This window comes from Calonectris borealis, chromosome Z (genome assembly GCF_964195595.1).
Source record: "Calonectris borealis chromosome Z, bCalBor7.hap1.2, whole genome shotgun sequence".
NCBI lineage: Eukaryota > Metazoa > Chordata > Aves > Procellariiformes > Procellariidae > Calonectris > Calonectris borealis.
The window spans coordinates 47042731-47059856 of record NC_134352.1 but is presented as its reverse complement, the minus strand read 5'-3'; the positions used below and the strand labels follow the sequence as shown (position 1 = coordinate 47059856).

At 43.7% G+C, this 17126-nt stretch overlaps 1 protein-coding gene across 3 annotated transcripts; it reads left to right on the top strand.

The window, feature by feature from the left end:
• The first annotated feature begins 1057 nt into the window (after nucleotides 1–1057).
• On the top strand, nucleotides 1058–16535 carry ZFAND5 (zinc finger AN1-type containing 5). Of its 3 annotated transcripts, none has more exons than XM_075137570.1 (6): nucleotides 1058–1398; nucleotides 4949–5106; nucleotides 5523–5634; nucleotides 6057–6154; nucleotides 14522–14647; nucleotides 14871–16535. In XM_075137570.1, the coding sequence occupies exons 2-6, from the start codon at nucleotides 4956–4958 to the stop codon at nucleotides 15017–15019; spliced, it is 636 nt and encodes a 211-aa protein (XP_074993671.1). In that variant the 5' UTR covers nucleotides 1058–1398; nucleotides 4949–4955; the 3' UTR covers nucleotides 15020–16535. The 3 variants fall into 3 exon arrangements, with proteins under 3 accessions (XP_074993671.1, XP_074993672.1, XP_074993673.1); XM_075137571.1 differs by lacking the exon at nucleotides 1058–1398 and adding an exon at nucleotides 2921–3161; XM_075137572.1 differs by lacking the exon at nucleotides 1058–1398 and adding an exon at nucleotides 2970–3168.
• Nucleotides 16536–17126: the final 591 nt, after the last annotated feature.

Genomic DNA, 17126 nt, shown 5'->3' with positions numbered 1-17126 from the left:
TATTGTACCTATACCATCTTTGAAAGACAGCTTGGGCACAGAAGTACAGAAATATTTAATCTGGAGGTTCAATGACCCACAAATTTGCAAACCTGAATGCAAATCAAGGCCTGGTCTTCAAGTCCTCCCTGTACTTCTACATGGCGACAGCTAATAGCTAGTAGCAAGCCCTCAAAACCCGAGTGTTCAGTTAGAAGGTACTCGGGCCTGCGAGCAGCGCGGCAAACCCCCAGGCAGGCCAGGGCACAAGGGGAACGGGTCTGTTGGATACGGGCCGCAGCCCATCACAGCGGCCTGAAACACGCGTGTTTCAAGCTGACACCTCTGAACGCCGCAGAGATCATTTCGCTCTTGGCAGAGTACGTTTTACAAACACACAAAAATCAAGAATTTTAAATCAGCACAGCTCACAACAAGCAGGACTGATTTCTCTTCTCCGCCATCTAGCAGAGAGAAACCCCCACCTGCCCACAGTCACCCGCGCCTCCTCGGCTGCTCCGTCACCACAGCCCGCTCGCGGGGCCTGACAGCCCCTGAGAGGTTGCCCCATACTTATCTGCCGTATACTTAGCATCGCTTTACGCATCAGAAAGTGTCAGCGGACCAAGGGCCAAGGGATCGAGCCAGGGCGCTCACAAAGAGCGCCTTCAGAGGCCGAAGCAAGCGCCCCGATTCCCCGAAACGCCGCGGTCTGCCGGCGCCGAGGCACTCCGCACGGCTCCCGCCGCCGATCTGGAAACCTAACGGTAAGCAGCCGCTCCGCCCGCGGGAAACCCTGCCCACCCCCGCAGCCCAGGCCCGCCGCGCCGCCTCCCGCCTCGCCCCCAGCCGCCTCACGCAGCCACGGCCACGCCCCCGGGCGGGGCGGCCGCTCTGCACACGGCTCCTTCCCCCCGGGACAGACGTAGCTCTGTGACGTCACCCGGACCGGCGTCCTCCCCCGCCCCCGCGGGCGGCGACGGCGGCACCACGGGCAGGCGGCGCGCGCGCTCCCGCCTCGCCTCGTGCGCGCCTCCCCACCGCCGCTCCTCACCGCCCCTGGGCTGCAGCGCGCATGCCCCGGCGGCCTGCGGCGCCTGGGAGGAGGCGGAGGCGGAGCCGGCGGGCGGGCACGGCTCCCTCCGCCTCCTCTTCTTCCCCCTCCCCGCCTCCCTCCTCCCTCCTGCGCCTTCCCGCCGCCCGCCCCCCGCGCTCGGCGCGTCTCGCCTCGCGCCGCCGCCGCTGCCGACACGGCCGCCGCTGCTGCTGCGGGAACAAAGGAGGGAAGCGGCGGCGGCGGTGCCGCCAGCTCCGCACCCCGCGCCCCCCCGCCCTCCGCCCTCCCGGCAGCCGCACGCAGCCACCCGCCGCGCCTTCTCCGACACCCGCCGCGGGGTTTCTGGCCCCCACCGGGAACAGGTAGGTGGGGGGCGGCGGGCTGGGCTGGGCTGGACTCGGCTCCCCGGGGCCCTCACGGCGGCGGGTGGTGCCCGGGCCTCACTGCGGGCGGCCCCGTCGCCCCTCACCTCTCCCGGCGGCCTCCTCCCGCCCGGCCCCCGGCGCGGGGGGAGACCGCGGGCCGGGCCGGTGCGGGGCATCGCCGGCGGCGAGACAATAATGTTTGCCTGGCTGGCGGCGGCGGGGCCGTGGGGGCCGGCAGCGGCGCGGGGCCTGGCGGCGGCCGGGCCGGGCGTGACTCAGGGGTTTGCGAGGAGCGGCCCGGCCCCGCCGCCCCGGCTGGGCACCCCTGCCCGCCGTCGCTGCTCCTCAGCCCGGCGGCCTCCGGGTCTTTTGTGTTCCGGTGTCCTCGGCAGAGGCGGCGGGGAGGAGGGCGAGGGGGGCAATTAAGACGTACCGCGCTGCGGGCGCTTGGCAGCGGCTCCCCTTTTGTCTGATTCACCCAGCCGGGCTTCACCCTGCTCGGGAAGCACCCGGTGTCGGTCCGCCTTCTCTGTGTCGACCCCCCCGCCACGCTTCCCCCGAGCGTGGCCGTGCTGGGGCGAGCGGCCCGAGCAGCCTCGGTGAACCCCCCGGTGGTTTCGTTTCTGTGTTTCGCTTGTTTAATTGCGGCCCCCCTTCGAGGGGAGGACGCTGAGGTAAACAAGTGTTTGGGTCGGCAGGCCCACCGCTGACGCCGTTCCCGGGTTTGATGGTTGATTTCAGTGCGCGTTGGGGTCTTTATTTCCGTGGGGTCACCGGGTGGGAGCGGCGGGGCCTGCGGGAGGGAGCCGGGCTGCGCCCGCCGCTGCTGGGGCGGCCCGGCCGTCGCCTCGGGGGCGGAGGGGCGGCTTAGGTGCGAGGCCTGGGTCGCCGATGGGATTTACGCTGCCCTCCGAGTTTCGCCGGTGACGGCGGGGCTGAGCGGCGCGGGTTGCTGTGGGAGTTAGGGCGCTGAACAGAAGGGCTCCTTCTTATGTCGGGAGGTCCCAGGGCTGAGCGGGAGCATCGCTGAGGGAAAGACCTGCTCCTGTTGGTGGTAGAACGAGGCCTTTTTTAATTATCTTTCCGTTTTTCTCCCCCCGAAGGGGAACCCACCCCCAAGGTCGCGGGGTGCATTTGTGAAACGGACCCGCTGGGCCCCGGGTCGCACCCAGCCGTCCTCCGCCCGTGCTGCGAGCTGGCGGCGAAGATGGCTGGTGGATGGTGATGCTGCGGTTCCTTGACGGAATTTCGGCATCCGCGCTCCCCCGCGGAAGGGGAGAGCAATGGGATGCCGCCGCCGCCTCCTCCCGCCGGGGCTCGGTGGGTCGCGCCGGCGGCAGATGTCAGTCGGCGCTGGTTGCAGAGGGGCGGCGGAGCGGCCCGGCCCCGCGCGCCCGTCACGGCGCAGCCGTCTGACAGGCGGAAGCGCAGGCCCTCGCCCACGTGACCCGTGGCGGCGGGCGGGCCTGCCCGGCTGCGGGGGCCGGCTCCTCGGGGAAGCGGGCCGAGCCGGTAGGGAAGGGCTTGGCTGCCCGGCGGGAGGTCGCGGGGGAGAGCTGCAGCAGCAGGGTCAGCCGGGGCGAGTGCGTGGCAGCTGCTGGCGGTGGGCGCTTTCAGAAGAAACACGGGTGGCAGCCGGGGCGGAGCCTGGAAAAGCGCGGAGGCGGCGGCCTTGGGCAGCGACGGTTTGACCTTTCAGCTAGGGGCTCGCTCCTCAGGTAGCGGAGGGACGTGCTGGCAGAGGAGCTGCGGAGACCCTGGTGTGTAGTAGGTGAATACCAGCCTTGGCACCTCACGCTAGGTGTAGTGAGTGGCGAAGTGTGTTCGCAGCACGCTGATTTGGAAGTGGAGCGAGTCAGCTGAGGTGCGTGGTGGCAGTGTGTTTGATAGCACTTCGAGCTTACCTGCTGAATAAAAGGGCAGAAGTGGGGTCTTTACTTGTATTATATAGTCATAGGCCTACAATATAGATTTTTTTAGATTTCTCTAGGTGCATCATGGATTCTTCTGACTCCCTTGACTGGGGTGTGTGGCTGTAAAACTGTATCAGAATAAGTGTGAAGCTGTTTTGTGATCCCGCAAGGAAACTGTTTATACTTGGAAGATATTATAAAGGCATACATAATGCCACTATTTATACCTGGAAAATGAGGTGGCAGCAGACAAGCAGATGGACTTTGCTTGTTTACTTTCACCTGCTCTTGGTTTAGTTTGATCCCAGAAATTTAGCTTAACTAGACAAAGGCAGCTGTCATACTACTGGAACATAAGTTTACTACTTGCAGTGTGGGATTTCTTAATTAAGAGAAGTATTTCTCTATACGCTGTAATGAATTCGCTTTTGGCTTTTTGACTTCTCACCAGCATCAGCAGTCAGATACCTCTTACTGTGACTGTTCCTGAATAGGAAGACAGCAATCTAGAAATTACACTAAAATGTCTCCAGATGCCCTGTACAGTGCTTCTACTAAATTTAAGTTTTGGGAGGATGAGTGCAATATTCTTACATGTCCTCAATTTGTAGCAGATTGCTTGATTACTGTGTTCCAGTTTTATTGCCCTTGGGAATCAAGGATTTGGTTGCTGTTCAGTTTTTCTACTAACCTTGCTTTGCAGAGGTTAACCAGCAGTGAAGGTGAAGTATTTTTATTCCTAACTTCTGCAGTTCATGGCAGAGAGTTAGCATTGTCTGCCTTTGGGAGGCTCAGAAGTCTTGCTATGACTTTATTAAAACAAAGGATTTAAGTGGCCTTTTTGGGTTTTTTTGAAATGTGGAGGCTGTGTAATAGAACATAATCAACGGTTTAAAGTTGTTAATTTTATTTTTCTCGGAAGAGTAAGACGCCGTCTAAACTTACTTAGATTCTCGGTTGAAGAGCCTGTTATACACGTGTTGTTGCCAGTTAGTACTCAATATCGGGTTTCATACACAATTTAAGCAGTGTTCACGGCCTTGTTTTGGAAACTCCTTCTAAAGCTAGGAATACAGACTTTAAGTGGCTGCTGCCAATACTTCAGGGATTTTTATTGTTCTGTTTGACAAATGTATTGTTAGAGTAGGAACTGCTAATAGTAGAATTAGCATCAAAATGATGCAAGATCAACATTAGTGAAGAAGTGGGGCTCTTCTGCTGGAGTGGGGAAAAAAATAAGCTATGTTATTTGCCAGAAATGTTTAGCAGATAGGAACTTGGTCTTGCTTATTCTGCGTATCCCTGTTAGTGCTCAGAGGTTGGTAATAAAGGGCTTTTTTGGCTGTCAAATTGAATTTGGTAATAACCTGCACATGCAGCTCAGTACCCAGCAAGTACATTATTTCTCAGTATTAGTATGATGACACTTATTCTTCTCTTAAAGGTTCGTAATGATGTTACTTAGCAGTACAATTGCACTATTGAATGGTATATTAACATCCATATAACCCTCTTTAAGAATGCTGATATCACTTTTGGGGGACAGGGTGAGCAGACATACTTTAATTCTATAACCCTGTAATTGATTTTGGTGACATGCCAGCTCCTAATGCAGTTCTTGGTTTTATTTACAGCATCGAGATGACTCAGGAGACAAACCAGACCCCAGGGCCCATGCTGTGTAGTACAGGATGTGGATTTTATGGAAATCCTAGGACAAATGGGATGTGTTCTGTTTGCTACAAAGAGCATCTTCAGCGACAGCAGAATAGTGGTAGAATCAGCCCAATGGGTAAGGGTGTGTGGTTTCTTTTTTTTTTTACTTCTTTTAAAATAAAACATAGAAGATGACAAGGAATCCCATAACATTTTTCAGGAGAACTTCTGAAAGCTGTGTACTAAAACAATGAATATCAAAGAGAATACCACTTTAAAGCACAGTAAAGATGAAAATACATTTCTGTGTAATGTGTTCTGGTCTGCTTGGCATTCAGTCATAACGTGCTTTCCCGCTTAGCCTCCTCTGTTAGCATATTCTTACACAATCTGTATTTTGGTTGTTAACAGTATAGCTTGTCTTTAAGTAAAAAGTAATATGCAGTAGCAGTGACGTTTGTATGCAGACAGTTCATAGCTGTATACAAGACTGTTTGACTAACATATCATACAATTTGTTCATAACTAACTTGTTAAATTCTTGTTATATAGGAACAGCCAGTGGTTCAAACAGTCCTACCTCAGACTCTGCATCTGTACAGAGAGCAGACACTAGCTTAAACAACTGTGAAGGTGCTGCTGGCAGCACATCTGAAAAATCAAGGTAAAACGAAGGTATTTCTTTGAGATTTGAATGAGCTTCTGTGAGTGTGCAGCAAGTTGAAGGCCTGCAGCAATCCTGCCCCATTGCAGTGAGTTTTTGCAGAGGAAAAAGGGACAGTTTACCTGATGGTGCTTTATGAATCTGTGTAAATGAGAACTGATTAAAATATTTGGTGTTGGACTGCTACATTTAAAAGGGTGTTTTTGATTTATCTGGAGAAACATTTGCTACAGGTTTGCCTGTTTTCTTCTAAGGAAACTAAAATAGAGTAAAAAGTGTGTTTTGAAGATCGTAGAAGCAGAGGTCAGGAAAGTGTATCAGTAGTAATTGAACAGGTAGTTTATTAATGGGTCTGGACAGTTTAAGCTTTTATTATGAATGCAAAACTAATGTAGACTATGTGTTACACTGTACTTAAACAGAAATGTGCCTGTTGCCGCTTTGCCTGTAACGCAGCAAATGACAGAAATGAGCATTTCAAGAGAGGAAAAAGTAACACCGAAAACAGAGACTGAGCCAGGTATGTCTGCAGAGTAACACTGGATACAACTGGTGACTTAATGGAAGCTGACCGTTTGTTTACTTTCTAAGGCATCTCCTGTTGTGGTGACGGTCTTGAGGAACTGTTAAGATGATTGTTAAGCTTGCTTTTTGAGTACTCTCATCAGAATCAAGAAAAAGGGCCACAATAGAGTTTTAAGATGCAAGTTCCATTTTAGTAAAAAAAATTGACACCTGCGAGGGTGGTTTTGGCTCCCAAACCTCTGCTTTTAAAAGTAAAGCATTCTAAAATTGCATTTGGGCAAGGTGTTCAGTTTTGAAGTCAAAATGTTAAGATTTCTGTGTATTATCTAGCAGTAAAATTCATGCTGACTCATGGCAGTCAAAATGGCTTGTTGCATTTGGAGAATGGAGATTCCGTTCTACAGAGGAATGAGGCTATGAGGGCAGGGAATACCTAGTTTAAAAATATTAACAAAAGCTGTTTAGGCTTCTTGACCTAATTGAGTAATCAGTAGATACAACCAAAGCATTGATCTGCGGATGTAGGATACTTGCAGCCTTAATTGCTAGGTGTGAATTGTCAATTTAAAAGTTTTATTCTTGCACTGGAAGGTTGTAGCTATAGTAGTTAAACTTTGAAGTGTAAACTGTTACTTGGAGGGAAGCAGGGAGGGGCAGCTTTCTTACCTACAACTAGTGAGTGAGTGAATTCATATCAGTTTGTTCAAATGGATATCTTAACATACTTGTTCTGTAGTTAAACATATCCACACTTTATTTAATTTAATAGCTCTGAAACAGTCTTAAAACACTAAAAGCTGATGTTTAGTAGGAAGCCTGTTGACTCAAGCTGAAGATAAAATTCATTTTTTCAGTCTTGAAGTCGGTGAGATGAAAATTGCAGAAGATGCTACTCAGGACTGTATAAATGTAATTTTTATCTAGATATATCTTTGTCAGCAAAGACTGCTCTGACACCTGATATTTAATTGCCGAGTATTTGTACAGAGGATTTTACCATTTGCAATGTCATGCTAAGTCAAGATTCTGTGACATGAACTAAAGTACAGTTCTACAATAGACTGGGTTTTTCATTATGCATAGACTGAGAGGAGATTTTTGCAAGTATAAACTTCCTGTAACTGATGTCACCTGAAGAGGCTTTCGGTATGTAACTGAGAAGTAATTTAGACTTTGCTACAATATTTATAAACCCATCTTGCCTTGTTATGAATTCCTACCTGAAAAGTTGCAAGCAGGAAAGAGGAATACATAAAATGGTAGCAGTGGTGAAATAATAGGTGATTTTACTCTTACTAGAACTGCCAGTAGAAATCTGTCATTTTGCCGGTTGTAAAGGACAATCTTCAGTTATTGTTGACCTATTACCTGTTTTTCAGGTACTGTGGGTCAACTGTATGATAGGTAGTGTCACACAGCATTCTATTAATTAGAGGAAAAAATCCAAAAGCAGCTCAAGATACTTATGTATTGTTATAAATAATCTCGCAGGTTGAAACAAGCAAAAGCTGTCACAAGTTTGTGTAGAGATCACTGGAAAAACTACCAGAGAACTTAAATGTGTCTGGAAAATTCTTGTGGAACAAAACTGCTTTCCTGAGTACATACCTGTAAATTCATGAGAGCCTCAGCTGCTGTAACGCCCAAATTCCCTTTTAAGTGCTATGGTTTGGCAGAGATTGTAAACAGCACAGGATAGCGTTCTTATATACTACTTTTAGGGTTTGTTGGACATCTAAAATACACAAAGTGTTGGCTGTAATCAGTAGTACATTGATCTGTCTCGCAGACAAGAGAAGCTGGCCTAGACTTTTTATAAAAATCCCTGTTGTGTCTGGACTGGTTGCATTTTTCTTCTCTTCCTTTGTCCAGCAGCATCCAATATCTGTTGGTCTCTCCTCTCAAGGAGGAACTGAAACAATGGTAAATAATTCACATTGCCTCATAACAACAAAGCTAATACTTTCTATGAGGTATAGTTCTTTAAGATGATGCCACAGTCATGGAGTTGCTAATGAAAACACAGTCTAGTTATAAGCACAGTCTGACCCTAGCAACTGAATTTCATAACCCTCTATCAGATAGCAACAGATCATGAACAAACAATGTAGCCTTCAGTGCTCTCCGTATAATGTCTGAGTCACATTCTCTTCTGCCAGACTTTTATTAGCAAATGAGATTTTGGATATTTCCCTTACAAGCCAGAAAGTTAAAAATAGAATTACATCTGGTGAACTGATTATTTTTTTTTTCGGCAGTCTGTAGCATAAAATTATACTTGTTTGCTGTTGGAATTGAAGCAACTGACTTGAGAAGGCGGTGAAGTTGAGAACAGTGGAACAATGAATCTTAACAGGCATATTTTTCTTGATTTTTGTTTTTGTTTGTGTTTTCCTTCACACAGGTTGAGGATGCAACCTGGATTCTCATTCAGAATAAATCCGGTGCTAAGACAATTAATTGTATCTTAACATTTGAAGGAGTAAAGGCATGATAGATGTAACTGACCTAGTTGGTTGTAATTCACATGTCTAATGTGCTGTGTTTTCTTGTAACTTGTAATTTCTTAGTTCAACTTACTTGTTTGTTGCAGTCTTATAATTGAACAGTGGCCTGTGTTCAGTGCAGTTGTGTGTCTGAACTGCTCATAAGTCAGAGAAATCTAAAGGCCTTTATGTCCAAACTCAAATTCATAAGTGGGCACTATTTACAAAATACTTCTTAGAGGATTTTGATAAGCTTTTACACTACTTATTAAGGATTGAATTCTAATACAGTCTTGACCAAAGTCAGACTATACCCAAAGCATTCTAGAAATATGTTTCATAGTTGCTTTTTTTGCCATGCTGAGTTGCAGGAATTAAATGCAAAACCTAGCAAGCTCGTTTCCTTTCCTTGTGTTACGCTATCAGAGCAATGTATCTACCAAGTTGGTGAGGCATAGTGGAGCCCTTCCTTAAGAAACATGGGCGTTTTTTAGCAGTTATTCAAACTTGCGTTTTTGTAGGTCATACCTTGCTGAATGATGAGCCTCCCAGTCATGTCTGTCAGTGTTTCCAGATGTAATTAGTATCAGCATGTGTATCAGAGGCTTGGGGTTCTTTTTTTGTTGTGTTTTGTTTTGTTTTGTTTTTTTAAAAACCCAGTAATAGCTCTGTTTTAGGGAGTAGTATGATTAGCTATCATTTTGTGAAGCCACAGCTGCAGAGTAGCACTGCTTTTAAAGTGAACCAGAAATTGAACTGATTATGGTCTTGGGTAAATTACGTATTTAAAGAAATACCCAAATACTGCTAACTTACTGTATAATTCCATCCATGTTGTAGCTTACCCTTTCTGTTCCTGAATTAGTCGGCTTCAGAAGACAGCAGGCAATGGTAGTTGGCTCACTTGTCTCTTGGCTTTCTACCAAGCCAATATGATTAGAGTTACTTTACAGCTGTCTTGCATGCAGGTTGAGACCCTGTTATGGGTTACCCTCACTTATATTGTAGATATAACACAGTGGTTCTGTCTGTGATGTGTACAGTGTGTTGCAGGTAATACTGTGAGTAAGATGCCGAGTAGAGGCTAGCTTATGAGAGATAGTAGGCTCAAAATTGTAACTAAATGCTATTCCTTAGATCTTGTTGTAATGAGTACCTTGTTAATTCTGATTCGTTTTCACACACGGGTATAATATTTTAACCATGTTGCAATCTGTAGACAGTTCCTTTGTGGCTGTTGGTAAAATTGTCTGACATAACAACTCTGTCTTGTGTTGAAGATAATTAGCTCGTCTTCATGTTTCCCATGTCTGCTGTAGCTTCAGTAGATGCCCCTGACTGAAACAATTCAGAAGTGGCACTTAGTCTCTTCTAAGCCCTGAAGCTGTCCACCTTGGAAAATAAGACTGGGGGCCCAACTGTTGGTCCTATGCTTATTGGTGGTAGGACGCTATTACTATTTTATTTCAGCAGCGGTATATCACAGACATCAAGTCTTCATGGTGACCGAATTAAACCATATTTCTGTGTGATACTGAAACTGGGGTATCTTTACATTGTATTAATGTAATAGTGAAGATACTCAATACGCCTGTTAGAGTTGGGCTTGTGGGAGATGAGTTGCATGCTGCAGAACGTTTCTATTTCCTTTCTTTGGCACGAAATTAAACATGATGGAAGTTTATTCTGCAGCCTTTCGTCATGGGCACCTAGGTTGACATAGCAATTGTAGTTCCTGAAGAATAAAATATTTAAGCTCAGGAAGCTTGATAAAGCATAATAAGTACTGTCCATCTTTTCAGAATAAAACTTTATCCATTGTGTTAATATGCAATATAAGGATTGCACAATCTTTAGTACAGCTTTCTGGTCCGGTACTGCAGAAGTGCAGTCTAATGTCTTTCTGATGACTCTTGACTTCACCTTTTTTCTCTCTTGTTTTAATTTTTCCAGTTCTTCCATGGTGGGAATTGGAGGTTAGCTTCATCAAGTTAGAATGCTTAAATCAATTTTTTTTTCTAATGCATTCATGCTCCACTGGTATGCTTACATTTAGTACTACTGTGAAAGTCATGCAGTTTAAGCTGTTGGGATCTTATTTTGGTTAATTTTTGTTTAGTCAAAGAAGCTTCAAGAAACTTGTTAGTGTTACTTTGGTAGCTCTTTCTGGTTGCTTTTCATATGTGGAGGGTTAAAAAGTAATATTGCTTTATTTTCGTCAGGTTTTGTTCAGCTGAAATACTGGATTCATTCCTTTCCAGTGTGAATTCTCAGTGGGAAAATACCTGCAGTAGGCATGCTCTTTTGCAGCAGCCATACTGGTTTATATAAGGAAAACTACTGTCAATTTTGAAAATCCTGTTCTTAGGGTGGTTTTTAATTTTGAGTGGCAGTCCCACATAGTCACTGTGGCTTAATACTTTGGGGTCTGAGAGCTTTGTTCTCCAGTTTGTAGGACCTTTCTGCATATAGGTTGAGTAGCTCTTATGCTGTGGCATGCGGCTAACTTCCTTCATCAGTGGCCTTGCTGTTCCCACATGCCTTTTGTAAAGATGCATCTTCTTTTTGAGTACACATGAAGGAAATTTTCCCAAATTCATGATGCAATGCCTGTATTTGTGGGGGTTTTTTTCAGGCACCTCTCCAATACTAGGATTATGTTAGTCTTTACTATCCTAGGAGATCGGTGATAGTCTTCCTTGTGCATGATGGTAATGCATCTTACAGTGTCTACAGATAATAATTTAAGACCAAAATAATAGTTACTAAAGGCCTGCCCGGTTCTGAAAATGTGTTGCTCCTAAATTTTTTAGCCTTGTAATAGGAAAACTGGTATGGTAAAATTCAAGTGAAGTAAACCTGATTGGGTAACCTCTTGAGCCAAAGGTTGGAAAGGGAAGTGACGAGGTGATTGGAGCGGGGCATATGCCAACAGGAACTGTGTTAAAGTGGTAAAACCTGTTTTAGTGGGAGGGGTTTGCTTCACCTGAACACTGTTACTGAGGAAGCAGGTCTACAGCTCCTGATATCATGGCAGAACAACTACAATTTACAGTATTTTTTTATCTGAGCCATAGGTTGATGAAAAAGGATTTTTGTTCTGAGCTTTAAGTAAGGAGCAGGGTAGGCAGCTTTGCCTCTGTCCTCGCCATTGCTCAGAAGCACATTTATGAAGGCTTAACGTGATAAAAACTCGTTATCAGACTCAACTCTGCTGGCGTAAAAGAATAGGATAGTCCTTTATTTGGGGAGAGTAATAAATTGAAGGCTTTAATTTGGATATATATTTAATTTGGAGAGGGGGCTATGTCCCATTTGTCTTCGGACCTTTTAGTGCCCATTACTGCATGTTGTGTACTGCTTTTCTTTCTTGGAACATGTTTTAGTTGTGGGGAAGGATCCTGTTCAGCAGCCCTTTCAGGAAATGTGCCTTCTTAGGATCACTTTCATCACTTTCCAGTTCCTGGGCTGCCAGTTGTCACAGTTTCTTCATGCAAAGGAGGAAGTATAACTGTAGTAGTTGGTAGCATTTTCCCTCAGATGGATTTGTTCTCAGTGTCTTTGTTTTGGGGTAGTGATCTGCTAGGCTATCTCTTTGCCTTGGTGATTCCTGGGAAGTTGCTGTTTCCACTTACGCTTCCTTGTTGACATGTTAGGCAGTGATAAAGGTTGCTCCTCTTTTGTGAGTGACTTTAGGTCACCGTTGATTTGCCCCTTCTTCTACATTTTCTTTGGCATCTGATTGAAACAGCATGCATGCTCCCAGGGCTCGTATTTATAAGTTAGTTCTGATGCAGATGAAGCTTCCCCCTGGCTAGCTAAACACCAAATTGCAAAGTGTGTGAGCATTTCTGGTTCCTGTTTTTCATCTGCCATGGCTTACGATTAGCATTTCATTTTTAAACAAATTAGCAATACAACAAATATAAAAGGAGTTTGACCTTGCTTTTTGGGAGGTGTTTGGTCATTTTTTTTTAAGGTCTTAGCTGATGACTGTTAGCCAAGGTGCATAGTATGCAACAGGTTTACACTGCTTGTGATATCACTGTTTTTTAACCTAGTTTTTGGTCACAGGCTCTCAAATAGATTAACTGATACCAAACGCTGCTTTCCATGGGATTTAAAGACAAGTTCAGAGGATCATATCTGTTCATCTAGAAAATGTTAATTATCAAGACAAAGAAATTGTATTCTCAAAAAAACAAAAGCGGCAGCAGAAATTACTCCCAAAAATTACCAACAGCAGTAGTGACTGTAGTGCTAGTACTGTAATAGTTTTCTTATCCCTCAGACTTGGCAAAATAGCACTGACACTGAACGTCTCAAATTTTTTAGAAAAAGCTCTATGCAAGGTGACAAAAAATAAAGGTGGTAAATGGCCTTAGTTGTTTATTAGGACTGATGCTATAATGTGTAAGTAAAGTTTAAGAAAATATTAGCAACCATTGTTTTACTGCATTAAATTTTTTGGTGATGAGCACTGAAGGTTCCTTGTTACCTCTGAGAGCTTGTCACTTTTAAGTCTTGTTTAGATTATGAAGTCTTTGTCTTGTACAATAAATTGTGAGGCTTCCTAGGTGTTAGTCATAATCGTGAGCTGGTTTTTAGAATACCTATGAACATGGTAATGCAAACGCAATTTTAAAAAACAAGTATGAAGAGTGAAGATAGAAAAATAGTCAACATAACTGTTTTTTCGCATCTGGGAAAAATCCACTTTTCACAGGACACAACACTTACTGATACAAAAGAACTAACAAATCCTATTTGTGTGCATAAAGTTGATTACAAATAAGTCCTTAAAGCTTACACAGTCAATTTATTCTGGAATGCGTTTTGTAGTTTGTTCTATTTTAGAACAATAGATATCATCATCATATAGCTGGGAGTGTTCAGGGAAGTTGTACCAAGAGCAGGTGTTAAAGTTGTGTACAAACACAACTCTCAGCTTTCCTCTGTTTCAGTTTGGATATAAAGAGGATATTAAAAAAAAAAGTTTGTTTGATAGAAAAAATACTTTTTTAAACAAAATAAACAGGTTCACAAAAGGACAAATTTTTATCCTTCAGAGAACTTAAGGTGACTCAGGTTTGTCTGAAGGTGTTCATGACAGAGGCAATTGAAAAATGACTCATTTTGACTATACCTGCTTGAACACTAAAGCTGAATACAGTACAAAAATACAGTTACTCAATGTAAATCTGCACTTAGTTCTTTAAATTACTGAAACTGTTGAAAACGTGAGGGCTCTTTTGAACTGTGTGTGTTTTGTAGCTGTGTTCTTCTGAATCTCTCACAGAATAGGTGGCTTGCTGGCTGCTATCCTGGTGAACTGTTTTAGACATCTGACTTTACAAGTGTAGTGGCAGAGTAACCCAGTACTATGATAGTAACACATTACTGAATTTCATTTGCTTCTAAAATACGTTCCTATTATATTCTCTACAGGTAAGCCCTCTGTTCAGTAACTTTAGCTGTGACAATATCGTTATTGTTTTAGATTAAATGTTACTTGATCATCTGATTTTTTAAAATATTAAATGTGTACATGGAACTTCTGGAGTGCTTTCCGAGCCTGTAACACCTGTATACACCTGTATAGGTGTAACGAATAAGTGTCTTACATTTTCTAGCTGGTGGAACTGTGGGGAAAATCTGATTGTCTTGTGTAGAGCCAAGAGGAAAGAATACAGTACCTAAAAATCCCTATTCCTGATTTACATTTTCATAGACTAGTCTATGTAGTACTTTAGACAACAAACATCAGGATCTTAGTAGGGGGAATTAATCCTTAAGAAATACATGCACGCTACTGAATAGCTAGTGAAGACAAGAAAAGGAAATTTAACCTTTATTTCCTTTGCTTGCTTTAACAGTTGTTACTCAACCAAGCCCATCAGTTTCTCAGCCTAGTACTTCGCAGAGTGAAGAGAGAGCTCCTGAACTGCCCAAACCAAAGAAGAATAGATGTTTCATGTGCAGAAAGAAGGTTGGCCTTACAGGTATGAAAACACTTTGTCAATTTTGAACAGATCTGTATGATTAGTTGCCTCTTGCTAGATTAAACTTATTTGCTTGTTCAGAATCCAAACAACTTAGTTCATTTTTCTTACTCTGTATGTCAGAGTAGACAAACATACCCCCTTTGTAGTGACTAAGCCCTTAATTTACAATGTAATTAAATATGAAGCTTCCTAGTGATGTTTCTTCTCTTTCTATGTACAGGATTTGACTGCCGGTGTGGAAACTTATTTTGTGGACTTCACCGTTATTCGGACAAGCATAACTGCCCGTATGATTACAAAGCAGAAGCTGCAGCAAAAATCAGGAAAGAGAATCCAGTTGTGGTGGCTGAAAAAATCCAGAGAATATAAATCAACCTGCTTGTGAAAAGACTGACTGACTTTTGTTTTGTTTTTAATATATCCTAGGAAAACACAAAAGAGCAGGTGCATGGCCATTTTCCTTTGTTCTCCAAAGTTTTACTTTTAGTCTTGTCTGTCTTAATGATATTTCAGAATGTTTGGGTGTTTGTTACAGGCAGAATTGGATAGATACAGCCCTTGAAAATATATATGCCCTCCCTAGAATATAACTGGATGATCAGAAACCTGCACAGGAATACACATGCACAGAGGACAGACTCTCTAGTTCACATGTGCCAAACAGATGTATGCTGTCTGCATGTTTGCAGCAAATCTGCCTTTTGAGATGTGTTTGAGGTATATAATCTTTGGCTAGTGTTACGTGCCTGTTTTGGAGAAGGATACATCAAAAAGGTTGGCAGTCTACTTTATCATTTAAAATCTCACTCTAATTTTAGTTTCTACACTCCATTGTTTTCCAGCAGAATGTAAGCTATGTAGAAGGGTCTACCATCCCAGTAAGATTAGTGTTGATGCCATCTTTAAGAAAGTCACTTATCAATAGCACTGAGAAAAATGGAAAAAAAATCAGATAAGTACGAGATGAAAACGGTTTTGAAAAAGATTACGTTAACTTTAGAATCTTGAAAATAGGTTCCCAAAGGAAATGTCCTGCTAGGAACTTCTAAACTGGCCTGCAACAGATTGTCTGCTTTTCCTTGCATAGCTAAAAATATTGTTGTGTAGCACAAGATTGTAAGATTGGTTTACAAAAAAAAAAGTTACATATGTTTTTAGACATACCACAGCAGCTCTATCAAGCAACATGTCTGATGAGTAAGTTGCTGAAGTATTAGAGCGGCTTATTATTCATATAATACTTATGTTCTGTGTGTTCTGAGTTCAAAAGAATATTAGGAGTTAATTTTTTCTAGTTTTAAATGTAACAGTTGCACCGTTCTGCATGGAAAAATCATACCCAACATGGCTGCTGTAGACTTAAGTGGTAGCTGGAACCACTCTTGGAGGGCTGCTTTATCATTTTTAATTGTACTTGGGTGTAGGACTGTAGTGTTCCTGGGTGTATTGCATGGGCTGCATTATCTACAGCATTGTACAATAACAACTCTAGAAAAGACAGTATACTTCACTGATGCTTGTCTGGTAATATCACTTCTGTGTTATAATGGAAGGGTTTTTTGTGATGTATGAAACTTGTGTTTTTTATATAAACAAGTACAGTTTAGACTAGTGTTGTGGTAATGCCTGTTCTCATCTGTAAATAGTTACTTATGTACACCAGACGCAACTCCTGAACTTCTGATTTTTTTATTGCAGTCTTCAGTCTTAGTTTCTACTTCACTATTAAAAGCATCAGGTTTTTGCTTCTAACTTTGTTCTTCTGAGTTACTAGATATGCAAACATGTACAGATAGTTCATATTTATGTATTGCACATAATCATGCTACCCAGCATCTATGCTATATTGTATTATGTAAATAATAAAATCATGTACAGAAGGAAATACTTCCTTTTGTGATAGTTCATTGGTTTTAGGTTTTGCTATAATCAGAAGGTGACCTTGTAGAGGTTGAGGTGCAAAGTTAGTACTAAGTTCTTATAGATGTCGTCTTTATGCTTAAGCCTGCCTATGTCCTTATTTCTTATTTAGATGTATCAACTTCTTTTAAGATAACTAGCATGAGCAGCTGGAATACAGATAACTACTTGATGGCCCGACAAAAATGCCAGCAAACAACAATGTGCTTAGAGGGAGCAAAGGAAAGCGTTAGCAATGAACTTCAAAGGTTTTTTCTTTTGCCTACAAAACTTATTTCCAGTGGATCTGTTACAATAGAGCCTAATAGAGCCAGTACACTGACTACGCCGTTCTGTCCACATCTTCACCAGCAGACCTTGGCAGAGTTATTGTCAGGGTCAGCATCCAAATACAGATGTTAAATATGCCAGATTTATCCTTCCCAGTGAGAGGAGAAGGACAGAGCACACAGCACATGTTGCCTTGGAGAAAGACATCTTCACTGCTGGATAATGCATAAAAATTGCTTATATCGGAAATGGCTAATGTGCATCCCACCAGTTAGCTGATACTCAC

Excerpts from the sequence above, each read along its gene's own strand:
- ZFAND5 (XM_075137570.1), top strand. The coding sequence starts at position 4,956 with ATGACTCAGGAGACAAACCAGACCCCAGGGCCCATGCTGTGTAGTACA. Across the intron at positions 5,107-5,522 it reads TGGTAGAATCAGCCCAATGG|GAACAGCCAGTGGTTCAAAC; the intron begins GTAAGGGTGTGT and ends CTTGTTATATAG. Across the intron at positions 5,635-6,056 it reads AGCACATCTGAAAAATCAAG|AAATGTGCCTGTTGCCGCTT; the intron begins GTAAAACGAAGG and ends GTACTTAAACAG.